The sequence below is a fragment of the Lytechinus pictus genome, chromosome 4 (genome assembly GCF_037042905.1).
Source record: "Lytechinus pictus isolate F3 Inbred chromosome 4, Lp3.0, whole genome shotgun sequence".
In the NCBI taxonomy this organism is placed as follows: domain Eukaryota; kingdom Metazoa; phylum Echinodermata; class Echinoidea; order Temnopleuroida; family Toxopneustidae; genus Lytechinus; species Lytechinus pictus.
The window spans coordinates 7,341,039-7,364,137 of NC_087248.1; the positions used below are offsets into that span (position 1 = coordinate 7,341,039).

Here is a 23,099-nt window from a genome sequence, read left to right on the forward strand (position 1 = left end):
TTTTTGTAGGGTCGGAGCTCAGGTGCGTATATGGGATGCCGTCCAACAACACAGAATGAACGAGCAGAAGAGATGAAATCGACTCTCTTAGACAACACCTTTCTTTTTCTCTCTTTCTTCCTAAAATTGTCTTTTCTGCTTTTGAGAAGATCATCTTGTATGTAAACAAAACAAAAATATATTTGGTGCAATTTAGTCTTTCTGACAAGTATAAAGTTTGCTTGGATGCTATTTCAGTGCATAGAGTTGTGGATGTAGCATGTAGATTTTCACATATTTTGAAATGTTTGGAAAAGAAGAACTAATCTTTACTCAAACTTTTGTTAGGACAGCCTGTAGCCATTGTTTTCAATTAGGGGCTTCGATTCCTTCTCTTCATTTGCTGAATATTTTTACAATCAAGAAAAAAATAGGTTAAAAAATGGTAATCATTCAAAATTGATGAGAATTTCATCCCAGAAGAACTATTTTCCTTCCATATTTTGTCTTGCTTTTGAAATACTGGGGGTTCAATTGACCCCACCCCCCCCCCCCCCCCCCCGCTCCTGGCTACGGGATTGTAAGGTACCTGTGCAGGTAACACAAAACTAAGTGATTGATCCTATACATGATTTGTATGACAGATTGCACACAATGATCAATGCAATCCATCATAAACAATCAGCTATAGATCAAACCCTGTGCTTTGTGATACACGATCCTGATGTAGTTGAAAACCCCTCGAAAAGTTTGTGATCTGAAGATGAGTTCTATGTTCTACTTTAGGTGACAAAAACAGGCAAAGATAAGGGGGAGGGGGACACTTAATCAAAATGTCTGATGAGAAAAATACCTGGATACATTCTCATACACTCTGATGAATATTTTCAAGGTGACACATATTCATCAGGGTCCTGTCTTACAGAGAGTTGCGATTGATCCGATCAAGCGCAACTATGGAAAGCCAGCAACATCTAACATACATGTTTGTTCAAAATATTTTCTAGAAATGACGTATATTCATACATTCACTGTTTTCTTAACAAATCAGTATGCTTCTCTTTGTTTTCAATGGACATTGAGCAAATTTCCTAAAGAAAAAATTCTGACAATGATGGATTTCCATATACTTGAGCTTGATGGGATCAATCGTAACACTGTAAGATGGGGCCTGGGGAAAAAACTATAACCCTAGTACAATTCAAGTTTTTTTTTTTTTTGCTGTTTTCTTCCTAAATATGCAGAATGTTCAATGTAAATATTTAGTTCATGAAATTTTAAGAGGGAGTCTAGAAACTAAAATAAAATTTGTTTCATGCAGAAGGTCAGTAAATGGTCAGCCCTTTTATTTGACATTTCATTCATTATACAAATGGACTGTTTCAGTGTCTCTTTCCTCCCTTTATTCTTCAATATTGTCTTTATCTGCTGTGTGCTACATATATAGAGTAATTTGTATATTTGACATTATGGCATTAGTTTATTTAGATACGTGTATATTGAGGTTTATAGAAAATGTGTACTTAGACAAAATAATATTGGCAATAGATGAAATCAAATCATAGATATTAATTATATTCATGTACCAATTTTATTCTATATGTGGAGTGCTCCAGGTATCAATTGTTATTTTCATAAATGTGTGTACTTTTCGCCAGCCGCAAAACTTGCTGCCTGTTTACCTACGAGAGATGTTAGAAACTCCAAAGTATGTATGGCGCTGTTTATTTTGTACCAGAAACATATACACCAACTGTAATGCCATAGCAATTACATATCAAATCATTGTGTGTGTTTATGAAACAGTAGATGAAAAATGATATAAAACAGTGCCTGTTTCTCTCGGATTTTTAAAAAATTCTTGAAGATCTGGAAAGAAATCAAGATATCTGTGAAATAAGAATTGACCTTGCACTTGCTCCGGCAATAGCCCGTGCATTCACTTCTGCATATTCTTCAGTAATTATTGCTGCACGTGATCCTACATGCGCTGTTTGCTTTTGCTTCAGTATCTGTTTAAAAGTGTATTTTTAGTTCTGGTATCATTTCCAAATTTTGAATTTGGTATAGTCTTCTTATTTTTTTATTGCAGGTAGCAATGTAGCTATTTGATCTAGTACCATTCATTCTCCAGCTAACTTTAGTCACTGCACTACCGCACTGTACATATAACTTATCAACAGTATCATTGCCTATCGCTGAATGTAGAATGACTTTATGTAGAACTACCGTAGACAGTATTCAGTTTAGAATGCTTTATAATGTACTTATCCAAACTCCTGATTGTTTGTTGTGTGTGATTTTAATGATGGAGTGTGTTATTCATATACACATAGGTGGGAGAGCATTTCATGAAAGGACTTGTCAGATGTTTTATCATACAAGTCCTGTTTTATGCGACAGTTACCGTAGTAACAGTGGTTCTCAGCCAATCAAAATGAGGGAAAGTTGTCAGATGATAACGTTGATGAAACCCTCCCCTGAACTCTGGTTTCATATCATTACGCTAAAATATCGACAATTTGGCTTGAAAATCAATACCTTGTGTAAGTTATGTCAATGTTATTACTGTTAAAACAAACTAATCAAAATACAATTTTTTTTTTCACTGCAAATCAAGAGTGAAAATTTTGTATGTGATAAACTTTGTTTCATAGAAAGCTCTTGTGTAACTTCTTCAGCATGGATAAAAAAAAAATTCTGAAAGTGTTCATGTGCGCCCCTTTGTATGACACAAAATCCTCAGAGTACATGAAGATGTGAAATGACAAAAAAAAAACATTGTTCCCTTTATTTTCACTTCAAGTTTTGGCGATTGACACATTATCTATGCTGTTCATGAGTCATGTAGTATAGAAAGTTTCCTTTGTATGGTGGTCCAAAAAATGCAAACTTGTGCCACATTTTTCATAGCCTTTACTCTGTTCTCAGTGGAATTCGGCCTAATATTTTGGTTACCTCTTTTTACTTCCCGGTTGAACTCAGTACTTAGACATGCCATGTTTCATTGAAAAGGTGACTTAACAAAATCAAGAACTACATGGATGAATTCTTTCTTCATTATCTGTTCATTATGATGTTTTGTATGACATTCTGTTGAATTTGTATATTCAATCATTTCTTTCATATTGTTATAACAGTACTTAGTTAATAAATATATGTCTATCATTTTACATTAACTGCACAAATAACACTTCGACTATTAACGACACTTAATATAATTATATTCACACATATTATGATGAATTTGAGATATTATGCATGTATTACAGATGATATAGTAATGTGTGTGTGTGTGTTCCATTAAACATTGCATGTTTAAGCCTGACATGTAATGTGTAAAATTAGGATAAATTCGCATTTTGAATCTTGCAGATACATTTGTACATATTTATCTGTACCAATAATACTACTATCTCCCACGTTGATGAAGATATTTATGATATTCCAATAGCAGACTTAGGGATCCTTCCTCTCTACACTGTTTGGACAATTAATATCAGTAATTCTCACAACTCAAAATTAGGAGTTAAATCTTACTCAACAGCAGGTATAAATCTTTGGTTAGTATGCTCAACAACATCCAAGTAGTGTTTCATGAAGGACTTGTTGGATGTTTTATCTGTCGTGTCCTGTGTTATTCGACAGTTACCATAGAAACAGTGCTCCTTATCCAATCAGAGTAAAGGAAAGTTGTCAGATCTGACAACTTATTTCCCCAGAAGTCTCAGGTTGTGACTAAATTGGAAGTACTGACATGTCTGTTAACTGTTTCATTAAGCTTTCTCCACCCATATCAAGGAAAACAAACCTGGTACTATTTAATTGAAAAAACATACAATAGGGTCACTCTGACATTGTGTTAATTGCTACATGTACCTTGGTAGTTGGGCTTTAGCACCCAATCAAAAATAAAGATTTCCATGGAAGTTATCATAATTGCAAAGCTACCTCTGGTCATATAGTTGGAATACCTGTAGAGAAACTGTCCCACACATGGGGTCTTTTTCATGAAACTTGTTATAATTAATTTCCAATAACTATTTTGAGCTACTGAAATCATTCAATTTGATTGGTTGATGGTGCACTTCAAATGGAAATTGTGTATATGTTGTAACAAGTCTTTATGAAATGGGACTGTGATTAATAAACATCTGTAAAACACAATCACACACACAGTTCAACAAAATCATACACTGCAAGTGATGGGTTCAGTCTGGCTTTAACACAGGGATGGCACCATGCTCCCCCTTACAATATAAAAAATTGAGAATTATGAAGGGAAAATTAAGGAAAGACTAAAGTATATTTAAAAGTGTGTGCTGAGTAGTGTAACTATATACTTCCCCTATTTTGTACTTAAAAAAAAAAAAAAATCTAAAAAATTTAAGTCACTGTTAGGTCCCCCCAGAATAGCCCGGGGCACCCTGCTTTTGTTAGTATTGACTACCGTGATTTATCTTCTGTGGAATGAAATAAGAGAAAAGGATATTGTGGCATCACAAATTCTTAATAAATTATATGATTATAGCCGACTTAACAATATTATATAGAATTTATAGGTGTTTTTTGTGTAGATATTCTTGTAAATATAGTTCAAATGCTTGCCAAATATTTGTTTTGTAACATATGATAAAAAGAAAACAGGACAGTCTTGTAAATAAGTTCCATGGATTTTTCCTTGCAGGTGCGTTAATATGAAAACAAGAGTTAACATTTATTATTTTATCATTGGGTGATTGCATGAATACCTTAATCCCAAGTGTTGTAAGATATGTTTTATTTTATCCATTTTGTGTACTTTCAAAAGTCTAATTTATTATCAACCAGCTAAAATTGCAGGATTCAGTAGCTTATCACCTGCTCTTAACAAGTTGTACAAAATAGGCTTTTTGCCATTTTCCCCTTTACAAATACACACTTTCATTACTGCCATTGTTCATGTTTTTTGTATAAATGATTAATAGATATCGCTAAGACAATTGATAAAAGACTACTTGTTTTCTTCGCATCCATTTGCTCTAATATAAGTACTTAATTAACCACTGGAACCTGTTTCATAAAAAGATACAACTGTGGTAATTTTGCTATAATAGCAACTACAATGGCAACAGGGCTCACCAGCCAATCACAATCAAGGTATTCACAATAATGTAAAAGTTACGATAGTTTAAAGACTTGTGAAACAGGCCCCAGGTTGCTTGATAATGATTATTTTAATCACCATACTTAACATATTATATTGCAAAAGATATATATTTAGTACTATTTGTAATCTATATAACTTAGGAAATCAAGACCATGTTAAATCACTATCTTGTTTGAAATCTATATGGAAATATGATACACCTTCTACCAAATGAAATAATGAATTGTAAATTCAAATTTTTATGCCACTAGTATTTTGTTGTAATCATGTTAAATGTTATCCCAATTCTATTTCTAATAAAGACAACATCCGAACATCTCTTAATCATTTATTCTTCACTGTGTTAATTAAAAAATCAGTTTATTGATCCATTTATTTTAATGATATTTATCATTCAGAATATATGAAGCTTATGGTATAAAATGAGACTGGTATAAAGGGCAAACAGTACAAGCCAAAATTATGCTCTGATCTTTTACTGGTAATCAATTATATTCTCTATGTACTCTCTCAATAGTAATATCCTGTGGAGCCTATAAGTTAGTATTTGTTCGGAAAGCACGGTCATTTTATAAATTGATTTATACTTTGTTTTGAGCTTTATTTTTCGTATTTGCATTTAATCCATGATTAATTAATTTACCTTATGCCCTATATACTATCTAGCATCATTACAGTATACCTGGCGGCATATATATTAATGACCTTCAATCATTTAGCAATAATAATTCTTAGAGTCTAATTCTTTTCATTGATTTGTATTAATCAATAATGTCAGGATGAACAGAGAATTGTTTAAGGAGGAAGTTGAAATTCAATTAATTGAAAATCAGTTTACATTTACCTCTGAATGTCTCATATGTTGTGCTCCATTTTTTTTTGCCATAGGGAAATAGCTTCTTCCTTATACTTGAAATTCAAAGTGGGAATGTGAGTGAACCAATGTAAGAAGATGAACATGTAAAATGTGAATATTCTGAAACTTTGATTTATGTAACCTTAGCAAAATACATGTATGTGGAATGCATTTTACTATGTCATTTATACTTTATTTAATCATGTATTACAGCAGCTCATTGCATCATACATGTTGTAATGTTTGATTGGGGTCTGATTCTCAAAGAGCTGCAGTCAATCCCAACTAACAAAAATCGAAGATAATTTCAATGTCATTCAATCAGATGCATCCATATTGGAATTGTGTTTGGTTTTCTTAGTTGCATATGATTGCAAACTCTTTCTGCAACAGAACCCAGAAAAAGTGACTTATGATTGTTATCATTATTCATTCATCATAATGAGTGTAACTGGTTTTATCTGAATAAAGATTGTTCAGTTTAAGCTAATAGATATCCTTCTTTGTTTAATAGCATAGTGTTTACAGACAGGTTATGTTTGGAAAGAAAGGACATGAGATGGAGAAGGGAGAGAAACCCTTAGGAGGGAGAGAGAGGGGATGACAGAAGGAGGGATGGAAAAAGGATGGAGGAGACGAGAGAGGGAGAGAGAAGGAGGGGGTGGGCAAATATTGGCTTATTCTGACAGTATTTTAACATTAGAATATGAAATGATCTAAAGTATCAATAAACTATAATGAACAACATATTTTGAGGGACAGAGAAATGGAAGGCACGGATGGAAATATACAAGGAGGTGTGATTGAGAGGACAATAAAAACAAAAACAACATATTGGAATAAATCAAATAGGATATTAATGGGGACTCAATTTTGACAACATAAATCACTGCTAGCATGATACACTTTTCTCAGTCAATTTATTTTTCCAATAAAAATGAAATGTACAAGATTTCACGTGAATACCATTATCAAATACCTTTCTTGCCGCACTCAATTTGTATTCGATGTAAAAGCCTATAAATGTCCAAGAAAACTATTTTATAATCTGATCTTACCGTCTGACCATCTTAAAAGGAAAATAGAAAATGAAAGGTACAAATCGAAATATAAACATGCTATAGAGCTGATTAATTTAAATGTTTTTTCTTCAACAATTATTGTTTCAGTTGGACCATAAAGCTTTGAGAACATTTTTTAAATACTAATGGGGATTCCCGTTTGCCCCGTATGTTGGTATTACAATTCAATGCACGCATTGAATTTTAATACAAACATCATATATAGTAAAGAATGAAATACATACAATTTCATCATGAATACAAACCTACATGCTTCATTAACATAACTGTGATACGATTTTGAAATTCAAAGAGACAAATATATGAAAAATGTGAAATATATAGTATTTTATTATAATAACACAGCTGCGATAGAAAACTATATTTTTGGTTGCTTGCTGTACAAAATGGACACGAGCAGCTAAGATGAATACGAAATTTGAAGAAATACTTTGCAATTAATTGAGAGTTGTGTAGTTTTGCATAACAATAATGAAATAAATTGAATTTATTAATAAACTTGATTCACTTGACATGTACTTCTTGAGTTATACTACAATGATAACATTATATATGCAATCATAACAAGAAAATTATACTAAGTGTTTATTGTCATAATGTATCTTTAGAATGAAGCATACCCTGTAAATAAATCATAAATTTATATTGATGCCAAAGCAGATTAAAGAACTGACCCAGATAATGATAGAAATATGATAAGTTCGTAAACAATATCCACTGAACGTTCCGTTTTGTTTCTCTCTGACCACTTTAAAAGTAAAAACAAAAACAAAAAAAAGGTGGCACAGTTTGCATGAACAAATAAACGGATAGCACACAATCAATAATAAACACCATACACAAACACATTAAACCTGACGGCCACGCGGTTAGATAATTCTTATAGGTCTAGATCGAATATGAAAAATATAATATACAATATCTCTTCTAATTGATAGAATATCTGCATAGTCTATTCGTAAATCGAATCACATAGAAATATAATATATCACTTAATTAAAAACTTTAGATGATAAGGTTATGACCCCTCCCCTTTTGAATTTATAAAATATTTGAAAGAAGATTATTCAACTAATATGCTGGCCCAGGGCCATTATAAAAATTGTCGGGGGCCGCCCCTGCACCTATTGTGTTGGCTGTGTTGTCAACCCCCATGGCCCCCGTCGACTGCTGTTTAAGAGCTTGGTTTGCCCGAAATTGCAGTATCGTAAGGACAAGGCTGATCATGTAGAGCTGCATTACAACAAAACCTAGAGTCTAGATAAGAAGAAAGTACAATGGAAAGATTGAACGAGAGAACAAAAAATGAATTGAGATTGATTTTTTTACTTTAAAAAGGCAATAATTATTCAAGCTCGATTTGGTTAAATTTAATTTGATTTGATTTATTGTCTTAAGTTCTGCATTCATAACATTCGTGTATAATTCATTGTTCATTACATTATAGTTTTATAATGGTTACTGTTTATTGGCATGAATCATAGATAAAAACGGACTAAATAAAATTTCATTATAAACAAATATGATGTACTACCAAATAATCTTAACATTTACAATTTGCAGGATTGTTTGAAAAAAATGACAACCCCGGATTAAAACTCATTAGATTAATAATGAATTTATAAAGCATAATGGTAATATTTGTTCATAATTTTAATGATGAAGATGGAGATGATGATGATAATGATGATGATGATGGTGGTGGTGGTGGTGGTGATGATGAGTATGATGGTCGTAGGAGAGTATTTGGTGATGATTAAATCACAGGAAGAGTGATTTAATGATTGCTGTAATACTGACAAACTGTGAGCACACTATGGACACAATTTTGGACACACATTGAACACACTTTGAATACATTGTGAACACACTGTGAAAGCATTCTGAACACACATGGAAACACAATGTGAACACACTGTGAACACAATGGGATCACACTGTGAACACAATGGGAACACACTGTGAACAAACTTAAAAAAAGCACCGATGAACATACAGTGAATACACTATGAACACACCGTGAACACATTGTAAACACAATGGGAACACACTGTGAACACACTTTGAATACACATGGGAACATAATGTGAAAACACTGTGAACACAATGGGAACACACTGTGAACACATTCTGAACACAATGTGAACACACTGTGAACACAATGGGAACACGCTATGAACACATTTTGAACACAATGGATACACACTGTGAACACAATTGGGGACATATTGTGAACACACTTAAAAATGGCACCGATGAACATACAGCGAATACACTGTAAACACACTGTGAACACATTGTGAACACAATGGGGAACATACTGTGAACATTTTGAACAAACACTGTACACACGAGGAACGCACTGGAAACACACTGTAAACAAACTGTGTGGAATTGTGTTCTTTCTTGCGTCAAAGGACTATATAGTTTCTTGTCAAAATTAAAGGCCAAGTCCACCCCAGAAAAATGTTGATTAGAATAAATAGAGAAAAATCAAACTATCATGATGCTGAAAATTTTATCAAAATCGGATGTGAATAAGAAAGTTATGACATTCTAAATTTTCACTTATTTTTCATATATAACAGTGATATGCACATCTCAGTGACATGCAAATGAGATAGACGATGATGTCCATCACTCACTATTTCTTTTGTTTTTTTATTGTCTGTATTATACAATATTTCATTTTTTACAGATTTGACAGGACCAACTTGACTGAACCAACGGTATTAAACAATGTTTATTCCACATGTTCAGGGAGGAATTAATTGTTGTTTCACTTGACAATGAGGAGAAAATGAGAATATTTCATATAATAAAATACAAAAGAAATAGAAAGTGGATGATGTCATCACTATCCTCATTTGCATACCGAGGATGTGCATAAACACTGTTTTGTGAAATTAAGCGAAACTTTAAAATGTCATAGCTTTCTTATTTTACATCTGAATTTGATGAAATTTTCAGTGTTATGCTTGTTGGATTTTTCTCTTTTTATTCAAAGCAATTTTTTGTGCCCTCTGATCTATTCAAATTTGAATAGACCGTTTTCTCCTACTTTTAAAACCCTACATCTGTTTTACTTACCGCCCCTGCACCGTGGTTGGGTAAATATCCATTAGCTGCTACCAAAGAAGATGATATCAACAAGGTTAAGATGTATATGGAGTAGATCCACATATCCTATAAAAAATGAAATAGTTCATGGGATTTGAGTGAGATGAAAGAAATGTAATGGTTATCAAATTAGAATAAAGCGTGATTCATATAAGACTCAGCTGAAACACTAAAAACAATATAGATAAATCTATTTCAATTTATTGACCTTTTGTCATTTCTTGGTATTGTATCGCCAAAATTAAATATACAGACATGACACAAAAGAACACGAATGTGTCTAATAGACACACTTAAGAAGTACTCACAGTCAAAATCACTTAAATTATTACATTTACATATTTTCAGTGATTTACATTCTGTAGTCCAGTATTTCAAAACTCTTGGGGGATGGGGAGAAGGGGTCCGATAAAAATCGAATCGAAGTTGAATATTACCAGTATCGTCCATGGTAACTGTAGCTTGTATCGTAGGTTTGTGACCTCACCAATATAGTAGCACATTGTGAAAAAGAAAACGATAAAGGTGACAGTCATAAAGAAAGCAAAACTGCCCGATTTATATATCTGGTGTTCACTCGCCGCGATGATGACAAACGCCACAAAAGAATAGAACTGAAATTAGAAAAAATACAGAAATTATAATATATTTACAGATTATATCAAAATAAATAAAATGGAATGTCATTCTCAAATTCAAATTCAAATTTATTTATTTCACTTCCATCAATTGTACATACATGAATTGTATACCATATATAAACATAAATATTTGTATACGTTGCAAAAAAAGAAAATAATGATACATATGTTGTGAAAAAAAAAAACACTTAGACAATTTAAAATAAGTATACTATTTTTCAATAGAAATTAAATTAAGATGGAAATGGAGGGACCCACTAAAAAGCAATGCTTGTACAATGTGGGCCCCTCAAAATAGATAACACAACAAATAACAAAATAGCAAAGTATAAATACAGATAATCAAATGAGAAAAAAATAAATAACTGAGACGGAAATACTCACAAAATAAATACAAAGTTATCAAAAATATACAGTTAGATAAAGGACAAAACAACCCGTCCTAAAAATATCCACCCTTCCCCACCCACCCCCCCCCCCCAGAAAAAGAGAAGGGAAAAAAATGCATAGTATCAGACATCACCCTACTTACTTGTTAAATTGATGTAGGGAGTATACCCTTACATTTTCAGAAAAGGGGTAATTTGCATAATCAGCATTTGATGTTTTGTGTGTCTGTACCCTGCTTCTTTAAGACTCACACTACTGAAATCTCACAGGCCTCGATGACCAAATCTGTGTTCTTTTTCTTGAATTACCCGTTTTACTGACTTATTTTGTGCGTAACCATCAAGATAAGTGCACGTTGTATGCACAATGTACTTGCAGGAGGCTGTAAAACCTACGGCTATGTTTACTTCACAATGTATATATTGTCTTAAATAAATTAAGGAAGAGTTTCAGAAAATGTGTATGACCTATTATATCAGTGCCGAGAAAATAGGAAACACCTTAGAATAGTAAAAGAGAGAAAAAGAAAGACTAGGAGAAATAGGAAGACGGGTGTGTGTGTGTGTGTGTGTGTGAGAGAGAGAGGGAGAGAGGGAGAGAGAAAGAGAGGGGGTGAGTAGGAAGGGAAAGTGATGGGCAGAGGAAGAGGAAATAAAACAGGTAAGATGGATATGCAGACAGTTGGTTTTATCCATGGTTTTATGTAACAATAAATATTCACTTATATGAATCGATCAAAAACAGAAAAGGAACGGTATAATAAGAGAAATATAGGGAAACAAAAGGAAAACTTACGGCTTCTATGAGGGCAAGGACGCCCTGAGGCGACTTGGCAAAAGACTTATCGAATTGAATTCCGAAACCCGAACTTGATTTCATTTGTTTGGTGGTGGTCGTATGCGATGTGACAGTCGTGGTCGTGATGACGGCCGGCTGGTCGGGACTCTTCTCGGTAGCCATCATGGAGAGGCGACTTGGATCTGCGAAAATTGAGATGTAATTCCCTATATTATGGGAGAGAGAAGAAAGAGAGAAATAGGCATGATAGGGGGGAGCATAATTTATGAGAAATAGGGGAGGGGGAGTATAGGAGGAGGTGGTGGAGGAGGAGGAGGAGGGGGGAGGGAGAAAAATAATCAAAGGAGAAAAGAGAAAGATGGGTATAGGCAATGTTGAAAATGTGAAATGTGAAAATGGAAGGTAGGGGTGTGTGTGTGTGTGTGTGCGTTGGGGGTAACGGAAATGGAGAGAGGGGGGGGGGTAAGAAGGAGTGGTGATAGGAGAGGGGAAGAGAGAGAGAGAGAGAGGATGTGGAGGTACAGGGACGTGAAGGGGAGGAAATAGAAAGGTGGAGAAGAAGAATGAAAAAGGAAAAAAAGGAGAGGGTTGGTTATATATAGAGATTGGAATGGAGGGCAGGTGAGATAGGGTGTGTTTGTGTGTGTGTGAGGGAGGGGTTAATTAAGTGAGACATTGACAAATGAAAGAGAGAGGGAGCGAGAGAAAACAATTTATCAGTCATTGTGAACAGTTACCATGGTAGCTATGACAAGACTAGGTGAATGACTAAATAATTCGGACCTAGTTTGCAACTTGTCGCACAAATCCCCTGAAATTGATGATTCGTAGATAACATTAATGAACCAAACTTAGAAATCGTAACTTCGAATCTATTTCGCGAAAACCAGATGTGATTCAACAGATCGTGATGCCAATAGACCAAAGGAAACTGGAGTAATTTTCTTAATATAAACTGACAGGGAGTCGTGTGAGGGTGGCCAGGGATTCGAACGGAAAAGTAACAATACAGTTTTATCAATCTAGAATAATTTTCCCATTTCATGTACCCTTTGCAATAATTGCCTAATTATGTCAGTGATAATTTATGATAGTTGCAGTTTTTAAGAATAAATGGAACATAGCCAAGTAGCCAACCATATAGAAAAGTCGCCAAAGTGCACCATCCTCTATTCCCTGAATGTGTTTGTCAGAATAGACAAGCGCGTTTTCCTCTAAAATGTGTATATATTTTAAACCAATAATGCATATAGCATTTTCCATTTAATTGAAATCAGGATAAAAGAGCATTGTAGATTAGATGCCCTGCTCACGGACATAGGTGCCGCGGCCGGGGATCGAACCCCGGACTTTCCATGTATAGCCAGGCGCCTTAGACCACGGCACCTCCACAGTATATAATCACAGTGATCGGTAATAATATAATTCTGTCTCTTCGGATGATATTAAGTTTTTAATTCGAATTGTTAATTTGGATAATTTTAATTCATCTACATAACTGTTATAGAAAATTCAATGAGTATAGGATGACGGGTGAGTTCGTCAGAAAAATCATTTCATAAATATAATCTTAAAATATTTCCCCAATTTATTTCTATTGAATATCATTAAATAATACTTCATCGACCTTTTAAATTTATCTAAACTGAGTCATATTAAGAAATAAATGCATAAATAATGATAACATGATAATTGAGAACAAAAAAGGTTTCAAGTTATTTTTTTTTATTTATTTATCCAGGGGCCGTTTTATCTGGACCTATGAAGAGATGGACGATTAACGCGAGCCTTAATTCCTTTGATCCAATGATAGTCACCGTCACCTGGTTATGTGCATCTTAATGAGAACATACATGTGTTGTGACACTTGAATAGCCATTAAGTCAAATGTGTACATACAAATACTATACATTGTAATTCACTACTATTAAATCTATTGTTCTCGAAATATATTTTGTGTTTTGTGATATACTTTTCACACATCTTGTATTAAAAAAAATTATTTAAAGCTTGCTTTTTTATATACATGTCAATGTATAATGTTAATCCAGTGATTAATCAATGTGTATCGTCATTATCTGTTTCTTGAATTCTTGCTTCATGATTATGCATTATCTTTATTTCCCGAATAAAAAGTTGTTTAATTATTTCTTTATTCCTTGGTTGTATAGTGGCTGATCCAATGATGATTTGTTATCATTATTTTGTATGGTTATGGTATGGTTTGTATGGTATTTTGTGGAAGAGCCGTGGTGTAGTGGTTCTGACTCTCGCCTTGTAAACAGAGGGTCGTGTGTTCGAATCCCACCGCGGTCAAGCGTCCTTTGGCAAGGCGTTAATCCACACTTTGCCACTCTCGACCCAGGTGCTAAATGGGTACCCGCGGTAGGATGCGAAATATATTGTATGTTTGAATTTGCCAGCGCTATAATGAGGCTGCGATGAATGCAAGGAATGCTCCCCAGGGAGTGGACATTGTCCACTTTTCGTGCGGGATTGAAATGAATCCAATGACCGGGGTAATAATATGCTCTAAAGCGCTTTGAGCCATTCTGGGAAAAGCGCTATATAAAAATTGGCTATAATAATATATCTGTGTAATGGTTTCCTGTGTTGTCAAACTGAGTTGAGCGGAATGAAATAAACCGAAATTGAAACATGGAAATTGATTTTGAATTATAGAGGAGGAGCAAATAGCAAATTTGAAGAAAAAAAATAGACTCGGCGCAAAATACAATTTTATTAGATTAAAATTATGTTTAAATGGGCAATTAATGCCAACTATGAAAGTATAGAGGGGGTGTACGTCCCTTCAGTTTTCAGTTTCAGTTTTATTTTTTCTCATTTCCAACAAAACAGTAGACAAAATCCATCATAAATACAGTTATAACAATTGAAATGTAATAAAGAAACATGTAACACAATATATTTATATATATTCATCTAAATTATACATTTGAAACTTAATATGGATCATGAAATATTTGTGGCTGAAAATAACATGCTGGAAATGGAAAGGTCCACTGTGAAGCTGTGCTTGTAAATCATGGACCCCTCAAAACAAATTATTCATTAATATTAAATTACATAATTGAACCGCCGCCTGGATCCACCACTTGTTGTTGTAAGAATATCAGTAATGATGATGGAGAAGATATCTATAACACTAAAATGAATGTAACGTAATATCTGATATGTTTGAAAATTTCTGTAAAGTCATGTTCATCACGAACAAACTATAGCATATTCTGAGGTTAATGCTTGTAGATTTAGGAAAAAAAAGCAGATAATCGAGCTAAGAGCTTATGAGGGATGTGTAATAATTCATTGGATTTAGATGACTGACGAACTATCTGTCGGCGGATTAGCAACACTTGTTGAAAATGTAATTGTTCCGGAACTAGATCGGCCGAGGTAAGATGAGAAGATTCATAATGCCAGCACCCCTCGAATTTCATCCGAACTTTTCGTTAGGCGAATTAAGGCACGTTTTCGTTAATGATAAAAATAATTCTTATTATTTCTTTAGTTTTCAAAGACTGCACCCAAGTGTTTAGAAAAAGATCTTCAAGTTTATTTTTATGATTGTCTGGGTTTTGTGATATATATTGGGTATACATTTGTGGGGCGTAAATGACTCATAATTTTTAAGGGGGGGGCGAGGCGGAAAATGGACTGCTGCATGGGGAGGGGGTTCCTATAGTAGTCACGAGCAAAATATGTGACCCTTTTCACATGAAAATGTAATTTTGTGACAGATTTTAACACATATTCCAGAATATAATTTCACATTTTCCATTTTATTTCCATTTCTTCTATTCTTTGACGGTCATATATATTTTGTAATGGGGGGGGGGGGGCGGAGGGTGCTCAGCTCATCTGTGCACCCGTAACTCTGCACGGAAACGAATTCCATGCTGAGGACTTTTGGTAAAAGTTATAATAAAAGTTACGCATGACTCTAAGAACAACTGGAACTTGTTCCTGAATGTATATACCAAAGTAGATTATCAATCAACTTAATTCCCTTCAAATGCTGTGATTTTTATATTAAAAAAGTTGACTTGAGGTATTGAATTTAACCTATATCCAGACACCCTGGAAAGTTAGGTGTTCAATTCTATCAGCAAGAGAACATGCATGTTTTACTTGCTCGTATTACAGTTTGCATATACGATTTTACAAACAGTTTTAACGATTGTACAAACATGTTTAAATACAGAGTTCACGAAATACCAAACTAAAGTTGTTTTCTGTAAGTTTTCAGGATAGCAATCTTTTATATTGTCATCATAATATTCTATTCGCATGGGCCCATATCAGTAAAAGATTAATAAACGCCATCAGCCCCTACAGGCCCTATAGTTGACCATGGTCAGTCTATAGCCATATATCTAGCTAACATCAAGGTATTTTAAAAATGGGCCATGTTTCGTTTTTTCTGATTACTCTCATGATATAAAGTGAATTGAATGGCCCTGGGAAACGGGGTGCAACGGGGTGCTGGTGGTGCTGAAGCACCCCTGAGTTTTTTTTTTTTTTTTTTTAGCGCTGCGTGTACACCAAAGGCAGCACCCCTTGGAAATCAGATTGGTATACTAACATGACTGTAACAAATTGACCAAAATCACCTTCATTTTGAGTGAAAACATTTTTCTTTGTCTTTGTCGATTTTTTTCTGACCACAAGCACCTTCATTTTGGAGAGACCCCCCCCCCTCTTTTTGTGCCTTTTGCTTGTCAACTTAAAAAACAAACAAACAAAAACAGAACCTCCTCTTCAAAAATCGTTCCCAAGTCCCTGGTGAATTAAAATGGAATTCTCCTCTGATTTCAAACTATATTCTACAACAAACCTAATGGATGTATAAATCCCTCCTCTGTTGGTAATCCAATAGACACCGATTCGGAGTTGATGAAGTCGGGGAGCTCGTATGAAGTATTCCCGAAAACGGCACTGGTATCTCGGACACAAATCGAGTCCCGACTGACCCCGTAGGGTCCATAGCTCGTCTGATAGGCTGCGATGTAATGCCCATTGTTGGCTACATATTCAGTCGCTGCATTCCTGACAAAGATATTCCCATTCCCGGGAAAGGCGATCGGGACTGCCGATCCGTTCCCGGCGTGGTGCGGTCTGACCGCCGCGCTCCCGAAACAAGGTAATACATTCCCGGTGCAATTTTCATATTCATTCACGGCTTTACGCAGCTTCATGATAGAATATTTACCGGTCAATAGTAAAAAATGTATCTTCCTTGAATACAAGTTATATCCGATGTGCTCCACCTTCAACGTTGTGAACAGTTGCTATAAAATACTTTCCTGAAGAATATCACCTTACTTTATTGTCGACAAAGTTATGGTCAGCACTAAAAGCATCTTCGATAAAACATAGAAAATTTCAACTCATTCTGTATCAGAATTGTCCGTTCCATAACACCGAGTAACAGCGAACTAAGACACTTGCACCTGCTATCGACTTCATAAAAAGTTATGTCAGAAATTTCCCCGTTCCTTGCAGGATCATTTTCTTCTTCAAAAGATATCTTAAGAATCTAATACTTTATGTGTCCCGTCGATGGTCAATACTTCTTCGTAATTTAACGCGGCCATTTAAAAAAAAAAGTAGACACCAAGTCGATCTCGTCACCAATCTTCCCCTGCCCTTCTCATCAAGTTGAATATTCTTTCGATTTGATTTCACCGCTGATCAGTTTACAACAATTTTTTTGGGAAAATGATCTTTAGAACCTGTTTGCTCGTCTCACATTTCATCTCGCGACGTGCCAGGAAGCTAAAGAGTTTAGATGTATAATGGCACCCATATCGTGTTGCACGTGATTCCTAACGGGGGCGCGAGTTAATAATTAGCGCTGAAAATAGGCCTGAGCAGTGCTTGGAATTAACATTTATTAGTCATATTTTATGTACATATTCGACTTTTTCACGTCAAAGCAAGCTACGACCATTATGAGCTTTTAATAGCTGACACTGACTTTATTTAAATTAATTGATCTTAATTACATAATTTGGATGGAATTATAAGTCAGCAAAAGACAGATTTGCTTTTGTTATTCAATCGGGAATAGGGAGATCTAATTTCTTTCTGGGGGTAACGAGAGATTTGAGAGTTGCACCCATCTCCCCTTCATTATAAACAGTAATCTTGCTCCCCTAACTATCTCCCTGTCTCTCTCATTAGCAATGTCATTATGTTTTCATTGAAAAATGCCATTGCCCATAGTGAGAATAATGCTCCCCTTATCATGACTGTTTATGACCATGATGACTGTAAGATTTTTTTGTGAGACACTTTTCTTTCTTGTCAGAAAATTCGGAAATAGTCAACTAAGCTTTCTTCTGTATCTCGTATCTATGAAATCCTATAGAAGCATCCCTAAACACATTATCTTTTTAGGAAGTGATTATTTAATTTGTTCTCTCATTGTTGTCGAGATTCATGAATATACAAGACAAAGGAATGTAAATATCTTAATACAACACGTCTTAAAATACAGGAAATAAGTCCCCCCCCCCCGGCCCCCCCCCAAAAAAAAAAAAAAAAAAACGAACAAACAAACGAAAAACAAAAACATGTCAAACATAATTTGGTGATATCTCAGGAGAAAAATAAATAAAGACATAAATTTAAAAATTACATGAAAATGGGGCGGGGGTGTATAGACCTACCGTATATCGAGCTTTTATGAGAATAATTAAGTTGCCGCATTGTGCACCGCAAAATAAATGATCTTTTACTCGTATAACACCCCTATACCATGTATACAGCGGTTGATCTTTGGGGGCCCCAATTGCACCCCCATTTGAATTAGTTTCAACCCATTTCATTAAAACCATGTTTCATAATGGGTGGTATATATAGGGCAAGGTAGGCCATAATACAGCCCAATCTAATAGATCGTGGCGGGGATTAAGCATTAGTTTTGGCCTCATTTTTGCAATTTAAACAAATTGAATTATATCCAGTCCGTGGGCGGATTTTCCAAATCCTTCCCAATATGATTATTGTGACCGTTGTTTAATACTGATAATCATATCCATAAATATCTGCATACAACTATTTCAATAGATTGTTGTCAATAAAGACGTAACAGAAGTTAATAGGTGTATTCCCTAATGTTATAAAATGAATAAATAAAAACACATTATTTCACTGTTTTCACAGGCCAATGTTGGCAATTGGTTGAAGTAAATTTGTCTGATTTCAAGCATGAAAACAAATTTAGATTTAATCATAACTGATATAGGCATAGTTATTAACAATGAATTCTTATACGGGAAGTCATTATCACTGTAACCGCAATTAATATTAGCCTTGGACGGTTATTTTATAAGTTAGGCCCCTAATGACAGAAAATTAACCCGTATTGTCACCCACTTACCTTAATATATGATTCCTTTATGGCTTTAAGTCCTTATCCTAAAATCGTAAATCGGCGAAAGTGGCTTAATGCATTGAAAAAAAACATGAAAATGACGCTCAATGTAGGCCTATATACAGAAAATAATACAGAACGCACATCCATTGATGTGGAATGTGTTTAGAAATGGTTACCAATGTAGTTATCAAAGGACAAAGAAGGCTGATGATGTTCATTTGGGGTTTAGCGATAAGTAAAGAGACAGAATAAACATGCTCTTTGCCCGCTACCTAGTTAATTATCAAAGGAGCTACTAGAATATTTATTATGCCCCGGTAGATCATGCTACCGTTGCTGTGCTGATGTATTTCATGATGGGAGACTTGGAGAAGATATAAACATGACACAAAGTGGTGAGCAAGTGATACAAAATGTCCATTATCCGACAGATAGATGTGAACATGCAAGAAAGGGAGTGGGTCATTGTAAAGGTAATCTTTCCGTTAGGGACAAAGATTTTGATGCATTTGTGACATTTTAAGGTTTTTCTTATTTTTTTTTTATAAATGAAGTCATCAACCAAGTTTTAGCTGCATAAAATCATAATCAAATTTATTGAGTGATTATGTGTGTGTGTGTGTGTATGTGGGGGGGGGGGGTAATAACAATGAGCTTTAGCCTATTCAGATAATCTCCACCCATCCACAGGGCCGCGGGACGGATTTGAAGAGGGAGATTGGAGGGGCTGAGCCGAAAGTGGGAAGAGGGGCTGACAATGCCACATTAATTTTTTTTAACGTTTTATGCACATTTTTTTTTAAAGGCCCGGTTAAAAAAGAGGGGGGGGGGGTGTCTGATTCAACCCATGTGGTTCCGCGTCCCTCAGGCTCTGACCGAAGCATATAGCATTTTGGGCCCAAACTCTTCTCAGTCCATATATCACTGCTTCATTATTTTGAGTTTAAGTGACACTGTGCCAATTCGTCTTCTAACTTTTTGGTCTTATCGCCTCTTAAAGGTCAAGTCCACCCCAAAAAAAATTTGATTTGAATAAATAGAGAAAAATCAAACTAGTATAATGCTGAAAATTTCATCAAAATCGGATGTAAAATAAGAAAGTTGTGACATTTTAAACTTTCGCTTAATTTAGACAAAACATTGATATGCACAACTCAGTGACATGCAATGAGATGTCCATCACTCTCTATTTCTTTTGTTTTTATTGTTTGAATTATACAATATTTCATTTTTACAGATTTGACAACAAGGACCAACTTGACTGAACCATATAGTATTAAACAATGCTAATTCCACGTGTTCAGGGAGGAATTAATCGTTGTTTAATTCACATCACAATGAAGAGAAAATGAGAATATTTCATATTTCATAATTATAGTAAAATACAAAAGAAATAGTGAGTGGATGACATCATCAGTCTCCTCATTTACATACCGACCAGGATGTGCATGTAACTTGTGAAAATAAGCGAAACTTTAAAATGTCATAATTTTCTTCTTTTACATCCGATTTTGATGAATCATTAAACAAAATTTGGAGCTTAGAAAAATTGGAAGAAACTGCATTAGATCATGAATAAAGAAACAATTAGGGATTCTAAAAACATTTTTGGACACAAAAATAACCGACATATCCAAAAGGGTTCAAACATAAAAAAGAATCGAACTACCTTAATTGTGACATCAAAATAAGGATCTACATTTTACTTTTCGAGCTATTTCTCATGGCAATTATGTTTTGATTTAAATGAATATGATGTTACATCTATACACCATAATAGAGCAGTGATACGATAGGAGATGGGGAAGGGGAGGAGGATGAGGAGGGGGGGGGGGTAATGACGGTATGTGATGCTTTTAAACTATATAATGTTTATTTCAGTACATGCCTACACAAAGACATACAGTGACTGGAAAAACTTATGAACCAAAATTAGAAAAATAGAATTTCTAGCATTTTGGGGAAAATCCAACATGCTTATCTTAGATTGATTACCTTATTTATGGGGGGGGGGGGGGAGCTGTGAACTTCTGAATATTTTGTCATTCGTTAATACTACTGTACTTGATCAATGACTGGCAATGTATAAATGTCGTCTTACGGTTACAAGCAAGGAAATATTTTCTACTTTACTTTTTTTTTTTTAGAGATCTCAAGTAGGACTTTTCGGAAGTTGATGGCAGTTTGAAAGCTCACAAAGTCATCGAAGTTACAGCTGATTGAATTAAGAATTAATGTTAATCTTCTTTAAAAGAGGATGCGCGCCCTCAGTATGTATAAAATGCATTATCATGATTTCATTCCCATCTGTCACAAATTGAATGGAAATGAGGATTGTAAGGAATATCAGAAAAGAAAAAACAAAGAGAACATCTCCGTAATGAGCCACAAAGGGCCGAGTCTTTGGTACAGTATAAAGTTTTACAAATGTTGCAAACAAGGGGGCGTCGACTGGGTTTTGATCAGGGGCTTTGTCGAACGCTCTTGACAATTAAAATAAGCTGTAATCAGTAGGGTTGGAGGTCTCCACTCTTTACTTCCTATATGCGTGGTGATGACATTTTTTTTTTCAAAACAAAATTATAATTAATACATTGGCCACGTAACCAGGCGGGGGGGGGGGGGGGGCTTCAGACCCTTAATGTCTACTATATATAAAACGTGTAGGCTCATACAATTAAAAATGCCCATCGGATTGTGATTATTTGCATAGTCAGTCAGCCCCTCCCCCTCACTTTCTATAGGCCCCCCTCCCACTTTCAAAACCTTTTCGCGGCCCCGTAATAAATCATGAATGGTATTTGACTATTTTCATTTGAAAAGTCGGGGGAGGGGGTGTGGTGTCTGTAGGCGGGAATGCTTCCCAGTGAGTGGAGAATACATACACCGTGTGCAGACACTATACGGCACGAATCTTATGCCTCTTTTCAAATGAGTAACCTGCATGCTTGCCCATTTTAATGTGGTTGTCAAGTAATGAGCTGAAGAGCGCGGGAGTATAGTTATGTAGCCTTACATGCATGCCTAATATGAGGAAAAGGCGGAGGATATTACAGCTGTTTACCCCGCGCTCTGGTCAGAAGCGCAGAAAACTTGTGTGATCATTTTGAAAGAAAAACAAAATAAAAAAAAAAACAAAATCATACTTTTTCCTAATTCTACTCTTAATCCATACCCGGATGTATACTTATACTTGCTAACAGTAAAATACACTCTCCTATGGTCGAGGGGTGAAAACGGGGTCGACAAAATGTGGGGAAACAAGGGGAAAGGCAATACCATCATTTTCCGAGTGGAGCGCGAGAGCAAAGTTCACATATGATATTAGAGAGGAATAAATAAAGCTTCTCGTTTAGGTTTTGATTCCTTTCAGAAAAGAAAGATAATAAGAAACCCCACGAAGCAAATAGGCATACCTTTCTTCAATTTCTCCATTTATTTCTCTTTTTTTATTCTTTTCGGGCTTGTTTTTTTTTTTTTTTTTTTTTTTTTGGGGGGGGGAGATCGACCATAATCATAATAAAAACCAAATCGCTTAGTAAACAAAGCTAAACCAACCTAAAATTAACATCTAGGCCAACCCATAGCAATACTAAACTAATTTGATTAAACTAAACTAAACCCCATCTGAAATGATCGAAATACACTCCAAAGAAGATATATTCGATGAATGAGTGAACAA

General features: G+C 34.9%; 2 protein-coding genes across 7 annotated transcripts in view; one reads left to right on the forward strand and one right to left on the reverse strand.

Annotated features, from left to right (window-relative positions):
* The window catches only part of LOC129259095 (mitogen-activated protein kinase kinase kinase 15-like), a 51,752-nt gene extending 46,962 nt beyond the window's left edge, over positions 1 to 4,790 (forward strand). For 4 of the 5 annotated variants that reach the window (XM_064098288.1, XM_064098285.1, XM_064098286.1 and 1 more), the window contains one exon: positions 10 to 4,340. In XM_064098288.1, coding sequence (XP_063954358.1) covers positions 10 to 76 — 67 coding nt within the window. In that variant the 3' untranslated portion in view covers positions 77 to 4,340. Of the gene's footprint in view, positions 1 to 9 lie in introns of all 5 variants that reach the window. The other variant, XR_010293334.1, reaches the window with a different exon arrangement.
* Positions 4,791 to 6,885: 2,095 nt separating this feature from the next.
* On the reverse strand, positions 6,886 to 19,702 carry LOC129258496 (MARVEL domain-containing protein 1-like). Of its 2 annotated transcripts, none has more exons than XM_054896756.2 (5): positions 19,421 to 19,702; positions 12,013 to 12,221; positions 10,624 to 10,800; positions 10,157 to 10,252; positions 6,886 to 8,323 (listed from the first exon to the last, which is right to left on the reverse strand). In XM_054896756.2, exons 2-5 carry the CDS (start codon positions 12,178 to 12,180, stop codon positions 8,138 to 8,140), a joined length of 627 nt encoding a protein of 208 aa, XP_054752731.1. In that variant the 5' UTR covers positions 12,181 to 12,221; positions 19,421 to 19,702; the 3' UTR covers positions 6,886 to 8,137. The 2 variants fall into 2 exon arrangements, with proteins under 2 accessions (XP_054752731.1, XP_063954360.1); XM_064098290.1 differs by having other exon boundaries at positions 19,594 to 19,695.
* Between the last annotated feature and the right edge of the window lie 3,397 nt (positions 19,703 to 23,099).

Bases quoted from the DNA above. Each gene is read 5' to 3' on its own strand.
- LOC129258496 (XM_054896756.2), bottom strand. From the start codon at position 12,180: ATGATGGCTACCGAGAAGAGTCCCGACCAGCCGGCCGTCATCACGACC. The intron at 10,253-10,623 runs GTAATATTCAAC...CATTTTTTATAG, and splicing joins AGTTACCATGGACGATACTG to GATATGTGGATCTACTCCAT. The intron at 8,324-10,156 runs GTAAGTAAAACA...CTTCTTATCTAG, and splicing joins CCAACCACGGTGCAGGGGCG to ACTCTAGGTTTTGTTGTAAT.